Genomic DNA, 23,694 nt, shown 5'->3' on the forward strand with positions numbered 1-23,694 from the left:
CGGCAGTAAGTTGGATTCGGTCCCAGTGAGGGTTGGACTCCGCCAAGGCTGCCCTTTGTCACAGATTCTTTTCATAACTTTTATGGACAGAAGCCAAGGCGTTGAGGGTGTCCGGTTTGGGGACCTCAGCATTGCATCTCTGCTTTTTGCAGATGACGTGGTGCCGTTGGTTTCTTCAAGCCGTGATCTCCGCCTCTCACTGGCGCGAGTTTTCTCCCTAGGGTGTCCGGGCTCTCGCTTAGAGATAGGGTGAGAAGCTCGGTCATCCGGGAGAGACTTGGAGTAGAGCCGCTGCTCTTCCACGTTGAGAGGAGCCAGATGAGGTGGCTCGGGTATCTCATCAGGGTGCCTCCTGGATGTCTCCCTGGGGAGGTGTTCCGGGCATGTCCCACCGGCAGGAGACCCCATGGACGACCCAGGACGCGCTGGAGAGACTATGTCTGTCAGCTGGCCTGGGAACGTCTTGGGAATCCCCGGGATGAGCTGGACGAAGTGGCTGGGCAGAGGGAAGCCTGGGAGTCCCTCCTAAAGCTGCTGCCCCCGTGACCTGACCCTGGATAAGCGAAAGAAGATGGATGGATGGATGGATGGATGGATGGATGGATGGATGGATGGATGGATGGATGGATGGATGGATGGATGGATGGATATAAAGATTTGACCTGATGGTGGTGATAGAGAGCTCAGCTCAATGATTTTCATCAGCTAATTTATGTATTCAACAAACAAAGTGTCTTTCACAAAATAGTCTGTAAACAATTTTCTGAAGGTAAATGTTCCTGGGGTCAAACGACTCCAAGGACCAAATTTGCTATTATATCTGAGGACGATGGGAGGGCAGAAAAAAAACAAGATTCTCGTATAAAACCCCAAAATCGTGTAGCTCTACAGAGAGGTATACAACACAGCCACCTTCCTTTACACACCGATACAAAATTATGATTCAGAGCAAAGAAGTCGGAATATCTTGTTAGTAGATCTAATTGTTTAAAATTTTGAAACCAAGATACCTTTTTACGGCCAGCTCAATCATCGTCGGTCACCAGATTGACTGACAATGTGTAACTGTTTTTCCCCCCCAAAAGAGGAGTGCCCCTCTACTTGTCTTGTTAAAGCAACCCGCAGTGAAGTCACCTCCTCGTTAAAACACATGAAACAAACAACACATTACGGTATTTCACATTTGGTCTGAATGTGGCGTAAGCATTAAACCGTCTGCACTTCCTTTGTTTTGGTAAGGCCTTGGTTTCAAATCAGTTTTAAAATTCAACCAAAGTAGACGGTGTGCAGTACATCCACTCAAGCTAACCAAATTTAAATGCTAGGCTAACACATCATTCACATTATAGCGCAACTTTGTCAGTTCTCTCTTTACTTTTACAATGCATATTGACTTTTAGCAATTCGCTACTTGCAAATGTATCTACTTATCTTTTCATTTTTTGTATAGCCTTTGTTTGCCACTGAAAAATGTGCTGTTTAAGCAAAGATGGCACAAGATCCCAGTGTGATTAACTACAGTATGTTGAAATGACAAATCTCTACTAAGAGAATTAAAAACGATTTTTGGAACACATTTTCATTGCTATTCGAGGTATCGTTTGGAATGTGCAGTCATTTAAAAGCAAAAAACCATCGGTCTATGAGAATATTCCAATCAAAAGCATGTACATACCGATTAGTTTATCAGATTAAAGCTTCACCAACGTTCGCATTTTTGAGAGAACAGCAGATCATTTTACAGATAAGGTAATCATTTTTAAGTAATTGTTTACCCTGTGAGTGATTCAAATGACTATGCGTGATTCAAATGTCAATGCGGATGACCAGACTTTGCACATATCTGGGTTACACTGGGGTAATAAAAAGGGAATGAAAAACATTTCCCTTCAACGTACCACTTATATTCACTTATAAGCTGCACAAGAATTTGTGCAGCTGCCCCAAGCACATCTTTTAATCACAAAACAAAAAAATAAAACTCTGGTGAATTTAACAGTGCTTCTAGGAATGAAAGGTCTCTGTTTTCTTCTGCTGCGATTGGCCAGTCTGTTTGGGTGTGGCTTAGCGAAAGGTCAATTGAACAGTACACATTACAACAATCTAATTTTGACAAAAAGGATACTACTTATCAATGTGTGTCTCGGTGTGTGGTAACAGTGTTAAGCGCATCAGACTTTGTCCTCAGTCCTCTTGACCCTCAAAACGCCAACAAGCTGCGAGTGAAGATTGCTGATCTCGGAAATGCTTGCTGGGTGGTGAGACTCTTAATGAGCTAACATTCTGTACTTTCGGCATCACATCTTTATGAAAAATGACCACTCACACTGCTTATCCCCACTCTGTCTCCGCCACACAGCACAAGCATTTTACTGAAGACATTCAGACAAGACAGTACCGTGCCCTGGAGGTTCTCATCGGAGCTGAGTATGGACCGCCAGCTGACATCTGGAGCGTCGCCTGCATGGTATATACATGATCAGATACACGCAGCACACAATGAACAGTGCATACACATTCAAAGAGTCATGTTTGTGTTTTGAATATTTCAGGCGTTCGAATTGGCTACTGGTGATTATTTATTTGAACCTCATTCTGGCGAAGATTACACAAGAGATGAAGGTAAGGCCACATGTGCCTAAACACTAGGGGCCGTCAGAGATAAAATTCAGGATTACGTTTCACGCCCATAATAGTGAAACACTCTCATTCACACATCATACAACAATTAGACCACATTTCTCTAAGACTGCAGTCCAGTTGTTTCGCAAACAACCAACAATCTGCTCCTTGGACTGCGGTTGGGGCTGCAATGAAATTGGGTAAAACAACAAAACAGAGCAAGTTGGCAGTTTTGTCTCCATGGTTCTAGTCGCAGGCAAGCGTAAGCATCAAATGTTTGCTCACTGTCCAAATATTCCATCATAGTCAGGTGAATGCAGAGTTTTCACAATATGTATTTGTTCAAAGTCTTAATGGTTGTTGGCCACAGAGAAAACAGCTTGCATATATGCGTATAGTATTATTATACTACACCGCAAAAACTGACTTAGATTTGATTCTACCCTGGGCTATAATGCAGTCGGATCCTGGTAAAGAAGTTATTTTAAACTTTGGGGTGTTGTAGCAAGTATTGTAACAGCTTATGACTGAGCGTAAAGAAGCGTGCTTAGAGGAGGAATGCAGGCGCGAGAGTGACTGACAGTATGATACAGGAAAGTTAGCGTTAGTTAGCCATGAATTGTTTGAAAGACAGTGACAGCTGATACAGGAGTTACCAATAACTCCCCACCCTGTGTTGCTGTGAATCACTTGAGAATCACAAGTACAAATTCTGCGCAATTGTGTATGCTGCCTGCCTCGTAGCACATAGTAGCAAGCAATCGTCTCGAAGCAATTACTTAACCCTGCGTGTCACAGGTTCATATCTTGCTCTCAAGCCACCCACATTATAGTTAATGTTATTTTTACTATGTTAACATTATGAACGTCCCTAGGCGCTCATTGTTGAGGCCGCTCTTGGCACCCGTCTCTTGTCACACAAGACTTCTCAAATCTCTCGCTGATCAGATGGGAAGTTCTCTCACAATTTCCTCACAATTCACCGGTATCCAGACATCCCATCAAATCACAATTCCTTGGTATCCACACATATTTACAATCAGGATTTCTGAACATGGAGATTCCAACAACTTGTCACTAGTTTCGGCCGTGCTCCCACTCCACAATATTACGAAGCAGCCAGGAGATTTATTGAAAAAGGGTCCCCTACCTGTATGTGTCCCAAATGGGCTTGTAATATTGTAGAGTGCAGAGCAAGTCACAAAATCCCCAAAGGATCACATCGAGGTCACCATTTATATGTGGCACCAATGAACAGAATAAAGCAACACAGCAATACAGGGTCCGACAAAATGATCTGACACATTTGTAGGTTTAATAAAAGAGCCTCAGAGGACGCTAGACAGGAATTTGGCTCCTCCGAGCGAATCGTCTTCGGTTTTAAAATAACTATAAGAATTCAGCGATTTTGGTTCAAAATGATACAAAACTATTGAAATTAAAAGGAAAATGACTGTATAATAAAAACAATTGAATTTGTTTTTCCCCTTTTCATGATGGCAGGGGAGACGTAGCCTCCCTTGCCTCCTCTGACCGCACCTCCCTGATACATATGTACATACATACATACACACACACACACATACATACACGAGCACGAGCGCGCACGCGCACACGCAAGCACACACAGACACTCTCACATATATATACAAACCGGATTCGGTTGAAGTTGAGAAATTGTGTAAAATGTAAATAAAAACAAAATACAATGATTTGAAAATCCTTTTCAACCTATATTCAATTGAATACACTACAAAGACAACATTTTTAATGCTCAAACAAACACTAAAACTTCAAACTTTATTTTATTTTTCAAATAATAATTAACTTAGAATTTCATTGCTGCAACTCGTGCAATAGAAGTTGGGAAAGGGCACTTCGTTACATCACCTTTTCCTTTAAATAACACTCAATAAACGTTTTGGAAGAGAAGAGACTAATTCTCTTAGCTTCTCATGTGGAAATCTTTCCCATTCTTGCTTGATGAACCGCTTCAGTTGTTCAACAGTCCGAGGTCTTCCCTGTCGTATTTTACACTTCATAATGCGCCACACATTTTCAATAGGAGACAGGTCTGGACTGCAAGCGGGCCAGGGGAGAACCTGGACTCTTTTACTTCGAAGCCACGCTGTTGTAACACGTGCAGAATGTGGCTTGGCATTATCTTGCTGAAATAAGCAGCGGCATCCATGAAAAAGACGTCGCTTGGATGGCAGCATATGTTGCTCCAAAATCTGTATGTACTTTTCAGCATTTATGTTGCCTTCACAGAAATGTAAGTCACCCATGCCATGGGAATTAATGCACTAAGGCAGTGCCGTCTGAGGGATCGAAGGTCACAGTCATTAGTCTTGGTTCCCGGCCGTGGCGCTTACGTGCAGTGATTTCACCAAATTCTCTGAACCTTTTGATGATATTATGGACCGTGGATGTTGAAATCCCTACATTCCTTGCAATTTTGCTTTGAGAAATGTTGTTCTTAAACTGTTCAACTATTTTCTCACGCGGTTGTGGACAAAGTGGTAAACCTCGCCCCATCCTTGCTTGTGAATGACTGCATGTTTGGGGCGGCTCCTTTTATACCCAGTCATGGTACCCACCTGTTCCCAATTAGCCTGATCACAGGCCGGTTCGGAGGCAGGTTCGAGTGTGGCCTGAGGGTGCCTCCGATGCACTTCGTGACTGCTTCGACACCACTGACTGGGACTTGTTTAAGCAGGCAGCCACCTACAATGATTGGACGGACATAGAGGAGTATACTGACTCTGTTATCTCTTACATCACGAAGTGCATCGATGATGTGACTTGCTCGAAATCCGTCATCACTCGCGCGAACTGGAAACCGTGGCTGACGGGGGCTGTCCTCAGACTGTTGAGGGCCAGGGACAAGGCTTTCAGAGCGGGGGATGAGGCTGGCTTGAGGACAGCGAGGGCCGACCTGTCCCGAGGCATCAAAGAAGCGAAGAAGGCGTTCTCGTGCAAGGTCTCCACCCACTTCAAGGACAGCAAGGACGCACGTAGCCTTTGGCGGGGCATTCAGACCATCACGGACTACAAGCCTGCGCCGAGGAGCTGTGAGGGCGACGTCCGTCTGCTGAACGATCTGAACCGCTTCTTTGCTCGCTTCGACGCCCAGAACAGCACTTGCCCGCTGAAGACCACTCCCCCCCCACACGAGTAGCCCCTGCGCCTCTCTGCCGACGGTGTGAGGAGGGCGCTTGCCGCTATTGACACCCGTAAGGCGGCGGGCCTTGACAACATCCGGGGTCGAGCGCTGAAGGACTGCGCTGGGGAGCTGTCGGGTGTCTTCACGGACATCTTTAACGTTTCCCTGCAGCAGGCCATCGTCCCCTCGTGTTTCAAGGCTGCCACCATCGTTCCTGTGCCGAAGAAACCTGCACCGTCCTGCTTCAATGACTACCGCCCCGTGGCACTGACGCCCATCATCATGAAGTGCTTTGAGCGGCTGGTCATGGAGCACATCAAGTCCGTTCTCCCCCCCACCATTGACCCTTTCCAGTTTGCGTACCGTGCCAAGCGGTCCTCTGAGGATGCCATCTGCTCTGCCCTCCACTTGGCCCTCACCCACCTGGAGAGAAAGGACTCATATGTGAGGTTGCTGTTTGTGGACTTAAGCTCTGCCTTCAACACCATTGTGCCGCAGCGACTCATCTGCAAACTCGACGAGCTGGGCCTCAGTACCTCCCTCTGCAACTGGCTACTGGACTTCCTCTGTCAGAGGCCTCAGGTGGTGCGTGTTGGCGACAAAATCTCCGCCAGCATCACGCTGAGCACGGGGGCCCCCCAGGGCTGCGTGCTCAGTCCATTGCTCTTCACCCTGCTGACGCATGACTGCACTGCGACCTACAGCGACAACCGCATAGTGAAGTTTGCTGACGACACGACTCTGGTGGGTCTCATCACGAAGGGCGACGAGACTCGGTACAGGTCGGAAGTTGACCTTCTGACCACGTGGTGCAGGGACAACAACCTCCTGCTGAACGTCAACAAGACCAAGGAAATCATTGTTGACTTCCGGAAGGGTCACACAACACACCTGCCGCTGATCATCGACGGTGCTGTGGTGGAGGGTGAGCTGCACCAAGTTCCTGGGGGTGCACATCAGTGAGGACCTCTCCTGGTCCGCAAACACCTCGTCACTGGCAAAGAAAGCTCAGCGCCGCCTGTACTTCCTGCGGAAGCTCAGGCGTGCATGTGCTCCTCAGGCAGTCCTGTCTACATTCTACCGTGGCACCATTGAGAGCGTCCTCACCAGTTGCATCGCTGTCTGGGGTGGTAACTGCACTGAACAGAACTTGAAGGCCCTGCAGCGCATAGTGAATACGGCTGGTAAGATTATTGGTGCTTCGCTCCCCTCCCTGAAGGACATTTACACCTCCCATCTCGCCCGCAAGGCAACCTCGGTTGCCAGAGATGTGAGTCACCCGGCTCACTCTTTGTTTGACCTTCTGCTCTCTGGGAAGAGGTACAGGAGCCTGCGCTCCCGCACCACCAGACTCGCCAACAGCTTCTTTCTCCAGGCTGTTAGGGCCCTGAACTCGCTACCCCCTTCTGCGTAGCGTGCGGCACTGTTGCGCTATTTTCGGGAATGTCTGCTGTACGCGCACTTGCTCCTTTTTTTTCTGCTCCTCTTATTTATTTATTGTTGTGTTATTTATTCATTATTTATTCTGCACGCTTTTGTTATACTTGTTTACTTGTTTGTCTGTTGTGAGCCATGTCTTGTCACCGTGGGATAGGGGGGAACGAAATTTTGGTTTCTTTGTGTGTCTTTGGCATGTGGAGAAATTGACAATAAAGCTGACTTTGACTTTGACTTTGACATGTGGGATGTTTTAAATAGGTGTTTGATAAGCTTTTCTCAGCTTTCTCAGTATTTTTTGCCACCTTTCCCAACTTCTACTGGACGTGATGCAGCCATGAAAATCTAAGTTAATTATTATTTGGCAAAAAACAATTAAGTTTATCAGTTTAAACATTAAATATGTTGTCTTTGTAGTGTATTCAATTGAATATGGGTTGAGAAGGATTTTCAAATCGTTGTATTTGATTTTTATTTACATTTTACACAATTTCCAAACTTGAATCGAATCCGGTTTATGTACGTATATATATATATATATATATATATATAGTCAAACGCGCACTTTTTATCAAAGTGGCACCGGCTTACCGGTAACGGGTTTGGACCAGTCGGGGTAAGGGGATTCGTCCGTAATCTAACCACCCGAGTTAAATTGACTCTACCAGAATCAATCTAATTTCTTTACGACGCCAATCCCTCTCAAGTCACCCGAAGCTCGAGCCGAGTAACTCAATTCGAGGCAAGACTTCGAAATGACCGCGTCGTATTGATGGCCCCCCTATTTTTTCAGTTTGAAGCTGTTGTTATGTTACGGATATTTTTAGATGTCTTTGTTAAGACCTCAAGGATTCGTTAATTTACTAGAGCGCCCTCGCCCTAGCTGAGCTCAAGATAACTACTTCGAACCAGATCTGACAATTCCTGATGTTAAGGATTAAAGCTGTCTTCACTTTAAAAAGAATTGAACGGATTTAAAGAATGACTACGATAGCGGAATAAAAACATTTTAAAGTTGTAACTACTGCATATAAAACCATGCTCGACATACTTACTACGAAATAATCGATAACCGAATTAAGGCTTAAGAAGAGATTTAATGAATAAGCAAGCAAAATAATTACAAGTCGAAAAAACAAAGAAAACAAGACTCACCCACTCTAAACAGAAGAGGAGACTAAAGGTCTAAAAACCTATTTGGTTGAACAAGTCGAGTGATCAGCTCTCCTTTGTTCCAAAATCCGAATTCTGTTTAAAAAATAGGAAAGGTCCGGCCGTGAGGAGCGTAGCCTAAAAAGTAAAATTGGCGACTTCCCCTTTCTGCCCGGAGCGGCTGTCTCCTCTGCCCTTCCTCGAAGCTTAAAATTTGACAAAGTCCAATTCGAAGACTCTGGAAATTCATCTTAGTAGATTTTGTTTCAATCTCAAAAAGAATGAAAAATGCATCTTCGTTCTTTTACTCCGGGCAGCGTCACGGCTAATGCCCTGACTAGGAAGAAGCGCCGCTCTGCATTCGGGCATCATATTTATAGGCTTCTGGCATTACCGCATTGGAATATGTAGATGAAAAGTCAGAATCCCTGCACCTCTGGTTGTCTTGGCAACCCTGCTTCAAGCAGCAACCACTGCGCCCAACAGCCACCGGATGCAGGTGTTTTCTGTTTTGCTGGTTCTTTCCCTACTAGCCCTTAATGTCTCCTCTCAACTTAATATATTCAGGTATGGATGGAACACCAATGTTAAATACAGGTTGGACAAAACATTGCAACATTAATCACATATATCTTGTCTAATAAAGATCAATCTCAACCCATAATAGTACTTAACATAATCATGGGTTCCTCCAACTTAAACAGAAATATTGATATTGCTCAAGCTTTTACATCTTAAAATTATGGCATAGCAAACTCATATTCCAAAATTGTGCGTTGCTACGTGTTTGAACAGGTCATGTCTTTCCAATTGCTAACAATTTAATTTATTAGATTTGTTAATTTACATCAGGTCACCCCATGTCAAGCTTTAACACCATCTCCTGGTGAAATTTTGGAACTACTACATGTTTTGGGATAGCCAATGTGCCTGGGCCAAATGCAATACCTAATTTTACACCATATATATATATATATATATATATATATATATATATATATATATATATATATATATATATATATATTGAGTCTCATCAACAAGCCTCTAATTTTCATTGACGACAGCACCACTGCACACAGTGCAGGGAGTAACATTGATGGTTTTTGTTCAGATCACATTGCTCACATCATCGAGTTGCTGGGCTCCATCCCTTTGCCATTCGCCTTGTCTGGCAGATACTCTAGAGAATATTTCAACAGACAAGGTGAGCCCCCACGTAAGTCCTTGGCGTGTGTGCACATTATATTATGTGATCCATATGTGGCCGTCAGGTGACCTCCGCCACATCGCCAGCTTGAAGCGATGGGCTCTCTTTGAGATTCTTCTAGAAAAGTACGAGTGGCCGCTGGAACAGGCTGCTCAGTTCAGCGGTTTCCTGTCTGGCATGTTAGAGCTGGAGCCAGAACACAGAGCAACCGCTGCTGAATGTCTGCAACACGCCTGGCTTCGGCCATGAGCACACGTTGTGTGTGTGTGTGTGTGCGTGTGTGTGTGTGTGTGTGCGTGTGTGCGTGTTTGTGTGTGTGTGTGTGTTTTTAAATGAGAGAGAGCTGTCATGATATTGCAAATAACCATGACTTAAAGTGATGCCAGCTCCTTAGGAATGTCACAAGATCACAGGGTGCATTCCCAGCTGGATCACACTCGTATTTCCTGTCTGGCTTAGGTCTTTAAACGTGGTGCCTTGTGTCTGTCATCATACCTCCTGCAAAGGCCATTTGACACACGAGTACATTTTTAAAAAGTACCTGAAGTGGACTGCGCTGCCTCTTTTTTTACTTTCGTTTTGGGACTCTGCTGAATTGTATTGATTGAGCTTGTGTTCTTTGTGACCGCAAAAAACAACTTCCTACCATGGAGACAAGATTCCTCTCTTGAAAAACAAGTGCCTTTAAAATAGCCCTGATCCTCCCAGTCTCTTTTTTTCCTGCCCATCTGCCTTTTATGTGAATTGTTTCTTCTGTTCAAAATAAACACAAAAGCAATCCTGACATGTTGGCTTAGCTTTGACCTCAAGGGTTGCACCCAATAGTGAGAGTGAGTTTATATGCTTCCCTCTGCTGGTGATGCCATACGCTTACAATATATACAGTGCTGTGAAATGTTTTATAGAATGTGACCTCTATAAATGGGACACTTTTGAAAAGAAAAGTTGACGTCCTATTATACTAGCATATGATTTCAAGAAACGTTTTATAGATCTTGTACTGTAACATAAACCTCCAATATGACATAGATTTAGATGAAAGTCGACATTTATGAAAAAAATTATTTGAATCACACAATAACCTAATGAAATAATGCTTTGTCCAGGCCTGATGTGTTTACAAAGTTTCAAATTTATGTTAATGTTTAGACCCTTTGACCAGTTCTTTATCTTTAATGCTTGCTAAGCTAATAGTAATCACCAGAAGACTGCCTTCTCAGTTTAACTATTTAATACTAGGGGCTCAAACTTAATTTACCAGGGGGCCACTGGAGGAAGAACCAGGGGTGAGGCTAGGCTGCATTGTTTTTTTTAGACTCGAATAAAAACTTTTAATGTCATCAAATGTGATAAAAATAATTATCAAACAGTAATCAATAAATAAAATGATAAGAATGAAAACAATAATAATACAGCAGATATAGAAACCTGAAGAAACCACATATAGTTGCTGACTAGAAAAATGTGTTATTCATATTCACATATCCGTATTAACAGTTCCGCCTGTTAATACAGGCTGTTAATACATGTCTGTATTAACAGTTCTTTAAATTTGGAAGGAACATTGTTCTGAACATGGCTTCTGCCAACGTCTTGCTGCTAGAGACCTGGCAGCTCTTCCTTTCGCATAGTTGAGTCACATTTGGCGTGAGGGAGGAAGCAGTTGAGATTCTGTCGGGATTGAAAATGTGCATCAATAAGTCTGGCCCTGTACTTGGGGCATATTGAAGTTCAAGGTAGAAAAGACATTTTCGCACAAATACATGTGCTCCAAAAAAAAAAAAAAAAACATTGGAATCAGCACCCAACAATTAATATCAAAATTGCAGGCCTCACTAACATTAAACTTTCATATTAAGCCGAGGGCCACAAACTATCATCCAGTGGCCCCTATTCGCCCGTGGATCAAGAGTTTGAGACCACTGATTTAATATATGCCAGAAAGATCAAGACACAGCTGTGGAGCCTTCTCTGCGAGATTGCGGCAGAAGGCCTAACCCATTTGAGCATTTATTCCTTATCCTTGATATCGGACACCAGTGTTCTTCACTAGTACGGTCTTTGTCAACACTAGTTGGACATTGAGCCACACTAGCTATTCACATTGTCATACAAGTTGCACAGAAACTTAAACCAGTCACTCATTTTTAGCAATATGCAAACTACTCAAACATGATTTATTCCAACATGTTAAGTATACATGTCACCTATGATTTTCTGTACAAGTTAACTAGTAAGAGCTGAAATACTCACTAGGTAACTCGGATGGCTAACACACTGACATGTTAACGAGTGAAAGCCCCATGAATCCTTGATATCAAACTAGTGAGTCTACTTGTTTTTTACTTGTTTACTAGTCCTGCCCCAAATATACACTACTGTGGCATTTTGACTTAACTAGTTCTACTAGTGAGGTAAAAAATGTTCACTAGTAAAACTAATGGATGCCGACCTGCTCACGAGTAAACAAGTTGAACAAAAAACTAATGAGGAGGTGGGACAGATGTGTAAATCTAAGGTTCCTATTGGCTATACAGTTGAAATACACCAATCAGGATTCAGATTTTGTCATCATCCCACCCACTTTATTTGCATGTTTTACACTAGTATTGTCATGAGGGATTGCAGCTAGTGAACTAGAAGCTGCATGTTATGGGTTACATGTTTACTCGTGAATGCACAAACACAGACTACTTAGCTACTTAAATCAAATTTTACTTTACAAGCTAACTAGTGAGGCGCAAAATGTTTGCTAGTCAACTAGTAAATGTAAAAATATCCACTAGTTCACTAGTTGGTCCCAACTTAACTTTGCTTGTCAACTAGTGAAACACATATTTTCTTTCTAGTGAACTAGTTCGAGCCATAGTGAGTCACTAGTAAACTCGTGACATTGATTTTGATTTAACTCTTGAATGAGTGCTTCACATGGGCTCACCACCTGTGAGAGGGGCCAAAGGGGTCGGGTGCCAAGTGAGCTGGGCGGCGGCCAAAGGCGGCGGGCAAAGGCGGCGGCCAAAGCCAAGGACCTTGGCGGTCCGATCCCCAGCTGCAGAAGCTGTCTCTTGGGACGTGGAATGTCACCTCTCTGGCTGGAAAGAAGCCCGAGCTGGTGTGCGAGACAGAACATTTTCGACAAGACATAGTCGGACTTGCCTTCACACACAGTTTGGGTTCTGGTACAAGCCCTCTTGAAAGGGACTGGACTCTCTTCCACTCTGGAGTTGCCCACGGTGAGAGGCGTCGAGCAGGTGTGGGTATATTTATTGCCTCCTGGCTGGGCACCTGCACATTGGGGTTCACCCCAGTGAACGAGGGGGTAGCCTCCCTTCCCCTACCTGACTGTTGTTTGTGTCTATGAACCAAACGGCAGCTCAGAGTGCCCACCCTTTTTGGAGTGCTTGGAAGAAGTGCTGGGGAGTGCTCCTTCTCGGGACTCCATCGTTCTACTGGGTGACTGGGTGGGCAATGATAGTGAGACCTGGAAGGGCGTGATTGGGAGGAACGGCCTCCCCGATCTGAACCCGAGCGGTGTTCTATTGTTGGACTTCTGTGCTCGACACGGATTGTAAATAATGAAGACCAAGTGTGCACTTGGCACCAGGACACCCAAGGCCACAGTTCGATGATCGACTTTGTAGTCGTGTCATTGGATTTGCGGCCGCATGTTTTGGACGATGGTGAAGAGAGGGACGGAACTGTCAACTGATCACCACCTGGTGGTGGGTCGGCTCCGATGGTGGGGGAAGATGCCGGTCCGACCTGGCAGATCCAAACGTACTGTGAGGGTCTGCTGGGAACGTTTGGCAGAATCCCCTGTCAGGAAGAGCTTAAACTCCCACCTCCCGCAGAGCTTTTCCCACATCCCGGAGGCGGCGGGGGACATTGAGTCCGAATGGACCATGTTCCGTGCCTCCATTGTTGAGGCAGCGGACTAGAGCTGTGGCCGTAAGGTGGTCGGTGCCTGTCGGGGTGGCAATCCCCAAACCCGCTGGTAGACACCGGCAGGAAGGGATGCCCTCAAGTAAAAGGAGTCCTATCGGGCCGTTTTTGCCTGTGGGACTTCGGAGGCAGCCAAAGGGTGATGGATGGCCAAGTGGAACGCGAGTTTGGCGAGGCCATGGAGAATGACTTTCGGACGGCTTTGAGGAAATTTTGGTCCACCATCCGGCGTCTCAGGAGGGGGAAGCAGTGCACCGTCAACACTGTTTACAGTGGAGATGGCGTGCTGCTGACTTCGACTCGGGATGTCGTGAGTCGGTGGGGAGAATACTTCGAAGACCTCCTCAATTCCACCGACACGCCTTCCATTGTGGAAGCAGGGCATGGAGACTCTGAGGTGGACTCTCCAATCTCTAGGGTCAAAGTCACTGAGGTAGTTATAAAACTCCTCGGGGGCAAGGCCCGAGGGGTGGATGAGATGAGTTATTAAAGTCTCTGGATGTTGTGGGGCTGTCCTGGCTGACACGCCTCTATAGTATTGCGTGGACATCGGGGACAGTGCCTCTGGATTGGCAGACTGGGGTGGTGGTTCCCCTCTTTAAGAAGGGGGACCGGAGGGTGTGTTCCAACTACAGAGGAATCACACTCCTCAGCCTCTATTCTGGGGTTCTGGAGAGGAGAGTCCGTCGGGAGATCAAACCAGGAGGAGCAGTGTGGTTTTCGTCCTGGCCGTGGAACAGTGGACCAGCTCTATACCCTCGGCAGGAACCTCGAGGTTGCATGGGAGTTCGCTCAACCAGTCCACGTGTTTTGTGAACTCGGAGAAGTCGTTCGATCGTGTCCCTCGGGAAGTTCTGTGGAGGGTGCTTCGGGAGTACGGGGTGCCGAACCAACTGATAGGGGCGGTTCGGTCCCTGTATCATCGATGCCATAGCTCGGTTCGCATTTACGGCAGTAAGTTGGATTCGTTCCCAGTGAGGGTTGGGCTCCGCCAAGGCTGCCAGTTGTCACAGATTCTCTTTATAACATTTATGGACAGAATTTCTGGGCACAGCCGAGGTGTTGAAGGTGTCCGGTTTGGGGACCTCAGCATTGCATCTCTGCAGACGATGTGGTGCTGTTGGCTTCTTCAAGCTGTGATCTCCAGCTCTCACTGGAGGAGTTCGCAGCTGAGTGTGAAGCAGTCGGGATGAGGATTAGCACCTCTCACCTCCATGCCCTCTCCGGATCGGGGATGAGATCCTGCCCCAAGTGGAGGAGTTCAAGTATCTTGGGGTCTTGTTCACGAGCAAAGGCAGGATGGAGTGTGAGATCGACAGGCGGATCGGTGCAGTTGCGGCTGTAATGCAGACTCTGTACAGGTCCATCGTGATGAGGCGAGAGCTGAGCCAAAAGGCAAAGCTCTCAATTTACCGGTCTATCTACGCTCCTACCGTCACCTATGGTCACGAGCTATGGGTCGTGACCAAAGAACAGCATCCCGGATATAAGCGGCCGATATCAGTTTCTTCCGCAGGGTGTCCGGGCTCTCCCTTAGAGATAGGGTGAGAAGCTCGGTCCTCTGGGAGAGACTCGGAGTAGAGCCGCTGCTCCTCCATGTTGAGAGGAGCCAGATGCGGGGGCTCGGGCATCTCAACAGGATGCCTCCCTGGGGAGGTGTTCTGGTCATGTCCCATCTGCAGGAGACGTCCTCTGATGGCGCCGCGGATGGCTGCCACGGTGAGTCGCTCTTTGTTTCTTTGTCTTATTTTGTGTGTTTTCTGTGTCTTCTGCTGTCCATCCCGGATCACTTTTACTAGAGAAGCACTGTTAAACATCGGTCAGTCTTCTTCTGGTATTTTCTCTCCTGTTCTCTCTGATTCAGACTGTTTGTCGGAGATTTTAGCCGGAGCGGCGGTGCTATACAAGCTAGCGCGACGGCGGCTGTTAGAGATTTGTTCACTCCAACTTATTTTGCAAGAACCACACGGGAGACAAGTAAGTCCTTTTGGACACCTGCAGGTGGAGAGTCCATTCGTCGCTGTGCGTGCAGCGATGTTCGAATAGAGCTCTGGACTCTCCTTCCTGCAAGAGGATATTTATTAAGAGAAACAGAGTGGGGGTATGAGTGGGCTGAATAGAAAGCCCTTGTCCTCTAGTCTAAACATCTCAGGGGAAGTTTTACGATCTTGTGATAAGGAGGACAAGGTAAGGTATTTATTACCTGTTGCATTCCAACATAATCCTATGATAAAGATAACCTGGAAAACCCTAACAGCGGCGACGCGGAAAACGAGCCGGAGCCCTCGTAAAGCTGAGGCAGAGAGGGTTCCGTTCTGCCCTACCGTCAATTCATCTGGCGAATGTCCGCTCCCTGGCGAACAAGATGGACGAACTGCTGCTCCTCACTTCAAGGAACACGCACTTCAGCAGATCCGCTGCGCTGTGTTTTGTTGAAACGTGGCTTAGCGAATGAACCCCCCACCACGCCATGGAGTTAGCTGGGTTTCGGCTAACGCGTGCAGATTGCAGCGCGGAGCTCTCCGGAAAATCAAAGGGAGGTGGTCTCTGTTTCTACATTAATGAACGTTGGTGTACCGATGTCATGGTGTTGAAAGAGTTTTGCAGCCCTCTCCTAGAAACACTTTTCATTAACTGCCGGCCGTTCTATTCACCACGGAAGTTCTCCTCGATCGTCATGGCGGCTGTTTACATTCCACCACACGCACGTGCGAGTGAAGCCACGCAGATGCTGGCTGACCAGGTGACAGACATGGAGAAACTTCTACCAAATTCACTAATCATTGTTCTGGGTGATCTTAACAGGGCGAACCTCGCACACGAACTCCCCAGATACAGACAGCACATAACGTGTCCCACCAGAGGGGCACAGACACTGGACCACTGCTACACCGTAATTAAGGATGCATACAACTCTGTGGCTCGTGCAGCTTTAGGACTCTCGGACCACTGTCTAGTTCATCTGATCCCTGCCTACAGACAGAAACTAAAAACTTCTAAGCCTGTGATGAGGACTGTAAGGAAGTGGACAGTGGAGTCAAGGCAGGACCTCCAAGCCTGCTTTGACTGCACCGATTGGAGAGTTTTTGAAGCTGCAAATTCAGACTTGCATGAACTCACTGACACTGTCACATCATACATCAGTTTTTGTGAGGATCTGTGTGTGCAGACTAAGACCTTCTGCACGTACAACAACGACAAACCTTGGTTTACACCGAACCTCAGGAGGCTGCGCAAGTCAAGGAGGAGGCCTACAGGAGCGGCGACCGGGACCTGTTCAAGCAGACCAGAAACACACTGAACCGAGAGGTCAGGAAAGCCAGGAGGTGTTACGGGGAGAGCCTGGAGAGACACCTCTCTGCCAATCCTGATCCCTCAACAGTGTGGAAAGGCCTGCAGAGCATCACGGGCTTCAAGAAACGAACCCCCCGTCCTGTGGAGAGCCCAAGGTTCGCTAACCAGCTAAACAGGTTCTACTGCAGGTTTGATCAGTCCTCCCACACAACGGGACCTCCTGCAGCACAATCCACATACTCACCTCCCCCCACAACTGCTCTGTCCACACCTCCATCACCGTAGTCACCGACTCTTTCTCTCTTGCAGAGGCCGCGCCCGCACTCCAGATTCGCGAGGAGGACGTGCGCCAGATGTTCCGGAGACAAAAGATCAGGAAGGCACCGGGCCCAGACGGCGTGTCACCTTCCTGCTTGAAAGTCTGCGCTGAGCAGCTGGCGCCCAACTTTGCACGGATCTTCAACCGTTCCCTGGAGCTGTGTGAGGTGCCCTCGTGCTTCAAGAGCTCCACCATCGTTCCAGTGGCCAAGAAGCCCACCATCACAGGTCTGAATGACTATAGACCTGTTGCACTGACATCTGTGGTCATGAAATCTTTCGAGAGGTTAGTGCCGAACCACCTGAAGGATGTCACGGGCCCCCTGCTGGACCCCCTCCAGTTTGCCTACCGGGCAAACAGGTCGGTGGATGATGCGGTCAACATGGGACTGCACTACATCCTGCAACACCTGGACACCCCAGGAAAGTACGCCAGGATCCTGTTTGTGGACTTCAGCTCAGCGTTCAACACCATCGCTCCTGACATCCTCCAACAGAAGCTCATCCAGCTCGCGGTGCCTGCCTCCAACTGTCAGTGGATCACCAGCTTCCTGACCAACGGGAGACAGCGTGTGAGGCTGGGGAGCATCACATCTGACACCCTGACCACCAATACTGGAGCCCCTCAGGGGTGCGTCCTCTCCCCACTGCTCTTCTCCCTCTACACCAACGATTTCTCCGCAAGTGACTCTTCTATGAAGCTCCTGAAGTATGCAGACAACACCACTCTCATCGGACTGATCCAGAACGGTGATGATACTGCGTACAGACAGGAGGTGGAACGGCTGGTTCCCTGGTGCAGCCAAAACCACCTGGACCTGAACCCGCTCAAGACCGTGGAGATGACAGTGGACTTCAGGCGAGGCCCTTCACCACTTTCACCCCTCACTATCCGCAGTAATACTATTCTCTCATCAGACACCTTCAAACTCCTGGGAACCACAATCTCTCGGGACCTGAAATGGAGCGGCCACATAGACTCTGTCCGGAAGAAGGCCCAGCAGAGGCTGTACTTCCTGAGACAGCTCAAGAAGTTCAACCTGCCGCGGGAGCTGCTGAAGACACACACTGCCATCATCCAGTCTGTCCTCTGCACCTCCATCACTGTCTGGTTTGGATCGGCCTCCAAACAAGACAAGCACAGACTGCAACGGACAATAAGGACTGCAGAAAAGATAATTGGAATCAACCTCCCATCTATCCAAGACTTGTACCTGTCCAGGACCAGGAAACGTGCAAGTAACATCTCAACAGACCCTTCGCACCCAGGTTGCAACCTGTTTGAACTACTCCCCTCCGGACGCCGTTATAGAGCTCTGTACACTAAAACCAGCAGACACAAAGACAGCTTCTTCCCCCAGGCTGTCGCTCTGATGAACTCCCACCACTCTTAGAGTCTCAGAGTCATTACTGTGCAACAACATCCCGCTTTCCACACCTTTTTTGTCTACACTGTTCGTACTATGTGTCCTCTCTGCATCCATTGCAGCCTGGTCATCCTAGAAGAGGGACCCTCCCATCTGTGGTCTCTTCTCAAGGTTTCTCATTTCCCCTAGCTGGAGTTTTGAGTTTTTCCTTGCCCTCTTGGGAGTTTAAGATCAGTTTAAGATCAGGGGTTGTTTGAGAATATCTTTCGTTTTTCACATGTCCTGAGTGTTGTTGTTAGTCACCTAAATGTTGAACAGAGGCTGTGATTTACCGAAGTCAAATTCCGTGTTTGGCACGCTCAAACATGGCGAATAAAAAACTCTTGAATCTTGAATCTTGAGACCCCATGGATGACCCAGGACGCGCTGGAGAGACTATGTCCCTCAGCTGGCCTGGGAACACCTTGGGATCCCCCGGGATGAGCTGGACGAAGTGGCTGGGGAGTCCCTCCTATAGCTGCTGCCCCCGCAACCTGACCCCGGATAAGCGGAAGACGATGGATGGATGGATGGATGGATGGATGGATGGATGGATGGATGGATGGATGGATGGATGGATGGATGGATGGATGGATGGATGGATGGATGAGGACGAGACTAAGCGACTCTCATCTATGTGACATCTTGGCATCAAAACCTCTGCTTTAGAGCCAGATCAGGTCAATATACTGGAGTCGAGATCTCAGTATCACCCTTCACATTAGAGCAGGCAAGGTGTTTGTTTTGTGGTGATCAAAACCAGTTTTGAAATATGCACTGATTCATTTCAATCAGTGTGTAATTTGTTCTTTGGATTTTCAGTTCACTTTACTGACAAAGGATAGTCATTTCCAGTCAATACATTTCTTTGTTTAAATAGCTACACTTTTACTACTTGAACTATTAAAACACAATACTGCAGGTTCAATGAATCCAGATAGTTCCTGTTGAAAATGCATTTTCTCATTTTATTTTTTCTGTATCAAACTTTGAAGAACAGCCTGAAAACATCCTCTTGAATTAATGTTCCCGTGTAAACAGCATTTTCAGATGTGTTTCATTATATAAACATTATAGCCTTTAGTTTACTATTGGGCATTTGAAAAGTTGTTCCTACAAAGTCTACACATGAGGAATGAAATGCCATATAGGCTTCTTTTGTTTATTGTGTTGTTGAAAAACAAAATAGAATAATAATAAAATATGAATGCATAGGTTGAATATTTCCAGGTCCCCCCCCCCCCCCCCCCACACACACACACACACACATAATTTTTATTTATTTTAAGTGGTCCTCTAATATGAAAGACACGGTAATTTGGGTAAAGACTTTAGATTTGTTAGCTGTGAAGACATTAAAGTTATGCCATTTGCTATAAACATTTAATAAAACAGTTCATTTGCATTTAACATTAATGGGTCAAAGAATGTCAGGCTGAATGGACAGCCCCACCACATTTTCACCTCACCAAATCTGCTTCTCTTTTCAAAACATTTGGACACCCCTGCCATGGACCATGCACTTCTCAAGAGATCAACTAAAGGCAACTACATTCGTAACATATCTGGGTCATTCCAGCGCCCGGGACCAGCTGATGAGACAATGACGTCCCAGTGAGTGGCAGCCCAATTCAAGATGGACTTGATGCTGCTCCACGAATTGTAGACGTCTGCGAAGTTGGTTGTGTGTTTCTGCAACGGTGTTGCAATTTGGCTGAAATGGGGGGGGTTCACAGAAGGGTTACAACTTGAACCATATCTGGGTAATTCAGAATTAAAACGTTAGGGATCAGGTGTTACCTTTTGGAGCGGCCACTCATACAAAGGCCACTCACAAAAATATAGGATACGTCTTCCTGTTCTGTTTAACGCTTTGGACATGTTTATGTACCCTGAAGAAACACAAATGATGCGTTAAAGCACCTTCACTCCATTGCGGAGTGGGGTCATTCTGACCCGTAAGAGGCTCTAAGTGCCATCAAGTCAGACAACTAGGGGAATTAAGGCACAGGGAAATAAATGCCATTTCTGCTACGCTCTCTAATTTGGCCATCACAAATCACAAGCCTAGAAAAAACAATGCTCTCAAATTGTAGCCTGAATGATCACACAATGGACATGCTCACCTTCCTCAAGCAAAGTAGCGTCCATGGAGCAGCCATCAAACTTGAGCAGGTCAACTTCCCACTCAGCGAAGATCTGGGCATCCGTGTCGTAGTGGCCCAAACTGCCAGGGTATCCAGCGCAGATGGTTGTGCCAACATCTGCATAAATGTCCAACTTCAGACCATTGGAGTGCACCTGGAAGCAGAGCTTTTACTTTCAGACAGTCTCAAGAAAAGGGCAGTGTTGCACTCAGAATTATGTCTAAATGTCCAAAAACAGTCCTAAATGATGAAATGCAACCATACTGTAGCCTACCTAACGTTAAGCACAACTTGAACTGTACATAACAAATGTACTGTGGTGAAAGTGAATCACCACTAGGGGAAGCCTAGTACCACACTGAGAATTAGGGTGTATTCGGACTTGACTGTTCGGTCCGCTTAAAACGGACCACGGTTCTATTGGATAGTACTTAGTGATTTTTTTTTTTTAATATTTGACTTAGCTAATATGCCATATGAATACCAAACTAAGGGTGTATTCAGACCTGACAGTTTGGTCCGCTTTAAATGGACCAGGGTTCGATTGTAATGCTGGTCCAAACCTTTTGTTAATACAAGTAAACGAATCCTGGTGCGGATTGAAGAAAGTGACCGAGACCCACTTTTTCAAGTGGTCTCGGTTCGCTTCCAAACGAACTCTGGTGCGGTTCGCTTCAGGTGTGAATAAAAACAGTGAAGATCCGAACCAACAGCACCAATATGCAGCGCAAGAACGCAGTGCGTAGGACTCGCATGTTTTCCTCCATTTGCGGGTCTGTGCTCTGTGTGCCTCCCTGGTCATTGCTGTCCAATGGGAGCACAGATCGTCACAAGCGTCGATGTGTATACTTATTTCACTTGCAAAATGTCTGAATGGTAACCGCACCAAACGAAATAAATTAAGTCCGCTTTTGGTCCGGACCAAACAAGCGGACTAAAGGACTTTTCTGGTCTGAATGCACCTTAAAACTAATAAGGAAACTAAATTAAAAATAGAAAATGCAATTTCTGGAGAAATTGCGTGTGAAGACGAAGAAACTGAATAACTTCTTGGGGAATGCTGCAGAATGATGTTGGAACAACTTGAATTACTTGAGAAATGTAGAAAACAAAATTTTGGAGAATTTGGGGGATATTTCAAAATTGAAAATGTGGAACTTTTGGTAAGTGTGAATTTGTTGAATAGGTGGGCAAAAGATGAACATTTGACAGCTGGAACGGGTTGAATCAGTTAAAAAATTTAGAAATCATAAGTGAAAAACGAAATTTTGGAGAATATAGCATGAATTTCAAAATTGAAAATTTCGAATTTTTGGTATCTTGAACGTTTTTGAACAGGTAGGTAAAAGATGAACAGTTGAAAGTTGGAACGGGTTGAATTGGTTGAAAAATGTAGAGGTTAGAGCAAATGTTTTATGGGATTCCCCCATAGGGAATGAATAGGAATTTTTATAAAAAAAAGTTGTAACATAAATTTTTGAAATTTGGAACAAAACAAAAACTACGGGTTCAAGAGGTTCACTTAGGAGTTTAAAAGTTGAAACGGGTTAAATCGGACAAAAATTGTAAAAGTTGGAGCAAATGTTAAATTTAGGTCATTTCTGGTTTCATTTAGGGCACTTCTTGATGAAATAAGGTTGTTTCCGGTTTTAAAAGGTTACTTCCGTTTTTTTGGGGTCACTTCTGGTTTCATTTGGGGCACTTCCGGTTTATTTGAGGCACTTCCGGTTCATTTGGGGCACTTCTGGTTCACTTCCCGTTTAAATTGGGGCACTTCCGGTTCACTTCCGGTTTAAATTGGGGCACTTCTGGTTCACTTCCTGTTCAATGAGGTCACTGTTTTTTGGGGCACTTTTGATTCACTTTGTGTTCCTTTGGGGTTACTTCTGGGGTAATTCAAGATGGCCGCCACACTGTGAAAGAATTGGGTAATTATAGTGGAAGTGGGGCTGATGTGGTAAGTGTTGGAAAAACGGTAAGCAGGAAAAACGGTACGCGAGAAAACGGTAAGTGAGAAAACGGTAAGCGTGAAAAATGGAAAGTGAGAAAACGGTAAGTGCGAAAAACAGTATAAAAGGAAAAATGGTACACGAGAAAACAGCAAGCGCAAAAAACGGGAAGTGGGAAAGCAATAAGCGTGAAAAAGGTGAAGCGCGAAAAACCGTAAGTGGGAAAACGATACGCGCTGTTAGGCTGCGGATTCTAGTTATTGATCTGACTCCAAATTGCGATAAACACATGAGTCTTTATGTCCTAATCCACACACTAGCACACCTAACAATTTTGTGAGTTCGTTCTGTCAAAGAGAAAACCAGTTGATCAATCAGACCGAATTTACCAATTGTTTATTCCTGACAAAGCAAGCTAATACAGGCACCTTGGTCCCAGGTCCCTCACACCAAAGCTCGTGTGTTCTTGTGACCATCAAGAGACAACACATTCTTCCGGGTTGCCCAGTTATAAAGGAACACAATATGAATATTTAAACATGCAAAACATTGTGTGATGATTGGTTGATGGCCATCTCCTCCCCGTCTAGGTATCGCTGAGTGAAGCTGTCCGGCTTCAGCTGTCTGGCGGTTGGGTCTTCCCCGCGAAGCCCGGCCACCAGGACGTGGTGTTATTCACGTTTCTCACCGACCTTGAGGTGTTCTCGTCAGGTACTCCCTGTCTGGGCCGATGATACATCCTGTTGCAAAACACTTGGAAGAAAACAACTTTTTGCAGTGGCCTGCACATTTCCTTACCATGCGACCACACAAGCACAGCCACTATTGAAAATTATATTGATGTGATTATATATAAGTCTAATGCAGCCTCAATAAAATATGTTTGGAAACTGCCAAAAGCACATTTCCCTTTAGCGCAAAAAATGGTAAACGAGAAAACGGGAAGTGTAAAAAACGGTAAACGGGAGAGCAATAAGCGCGAAAAACGGTAAGCGGTAAAATAGTAAGCAAGAAAGGAGAAGTGCAAAAAACGGTACACGGGAAGACAACA

The 23,694-nt window shown here is 45.9% G+C and overlaps 2 protein-coding genes across 8 annotated transcripts in view; both read left to right on the top strand.

Annotated features, from left to right (window-relative positions):
- LOC148401247 (SRSF protein kinase 3-like) overlaps positions 1 to 10,371 on the top strand; it is a 115,505-nt gene extending 105,134 nt beyond the window's left edge. For all 7 annotated transcript variants that reach the window (XM_088368423.1, XM_088368424.1, XM_088368427.1 and 4 more), the window contains 5 exons: positions 2,161 to 2,258; positions 2,360 to 2,467; positions 2,553 to 2,622; positions 9,492 to 9,584; positions 9,652 to 10,371. In XM_088368423.1, coding sequence (XP_088224549.1) covers positions 2,161 to 2,258; positions 2,360 to 2,467; positions 2,553 to 2,622; positions 9,492 to 9,584; positions 9,652 to 9,836 — 554 coding nt within the window. In that variant the 3' untranslated portion in view covers positions 9,837 to 10,371. The remainder of the gene's footprint in view (positions 1 to 2,160; positions 2,259 to 2,359; positions 2,468 to 2,552; positions 2,623 to 9,491; positions 9,585 to 9,651) is intronic.
- LOC148401245 (uncharacterized) overlaps positions 1 to 23,694 on the top strand; it is a 178,280-nt gene that overhangs the window by 138,606 nt on the left and 15,980 nt on the right. The window lies entirely within an intron of this gene.

Source organism: Syngnathus floridae, chromosome 2, assembly GCF_059516105.1.
Source record: "Syngnathus floridae isolate MCC-2025c chromosome 2, RoL_Sflo_1.0, whole genome shotgun sequence".
In the NCBI taxonomy this organism is placed as follows: domain Eukaryota; kingdom Metazoa; phylum Chordata; class Actinopteri; order Syngnathiformes; family Syngnathidae; genus Syngnathus; species Syngnathus floridae.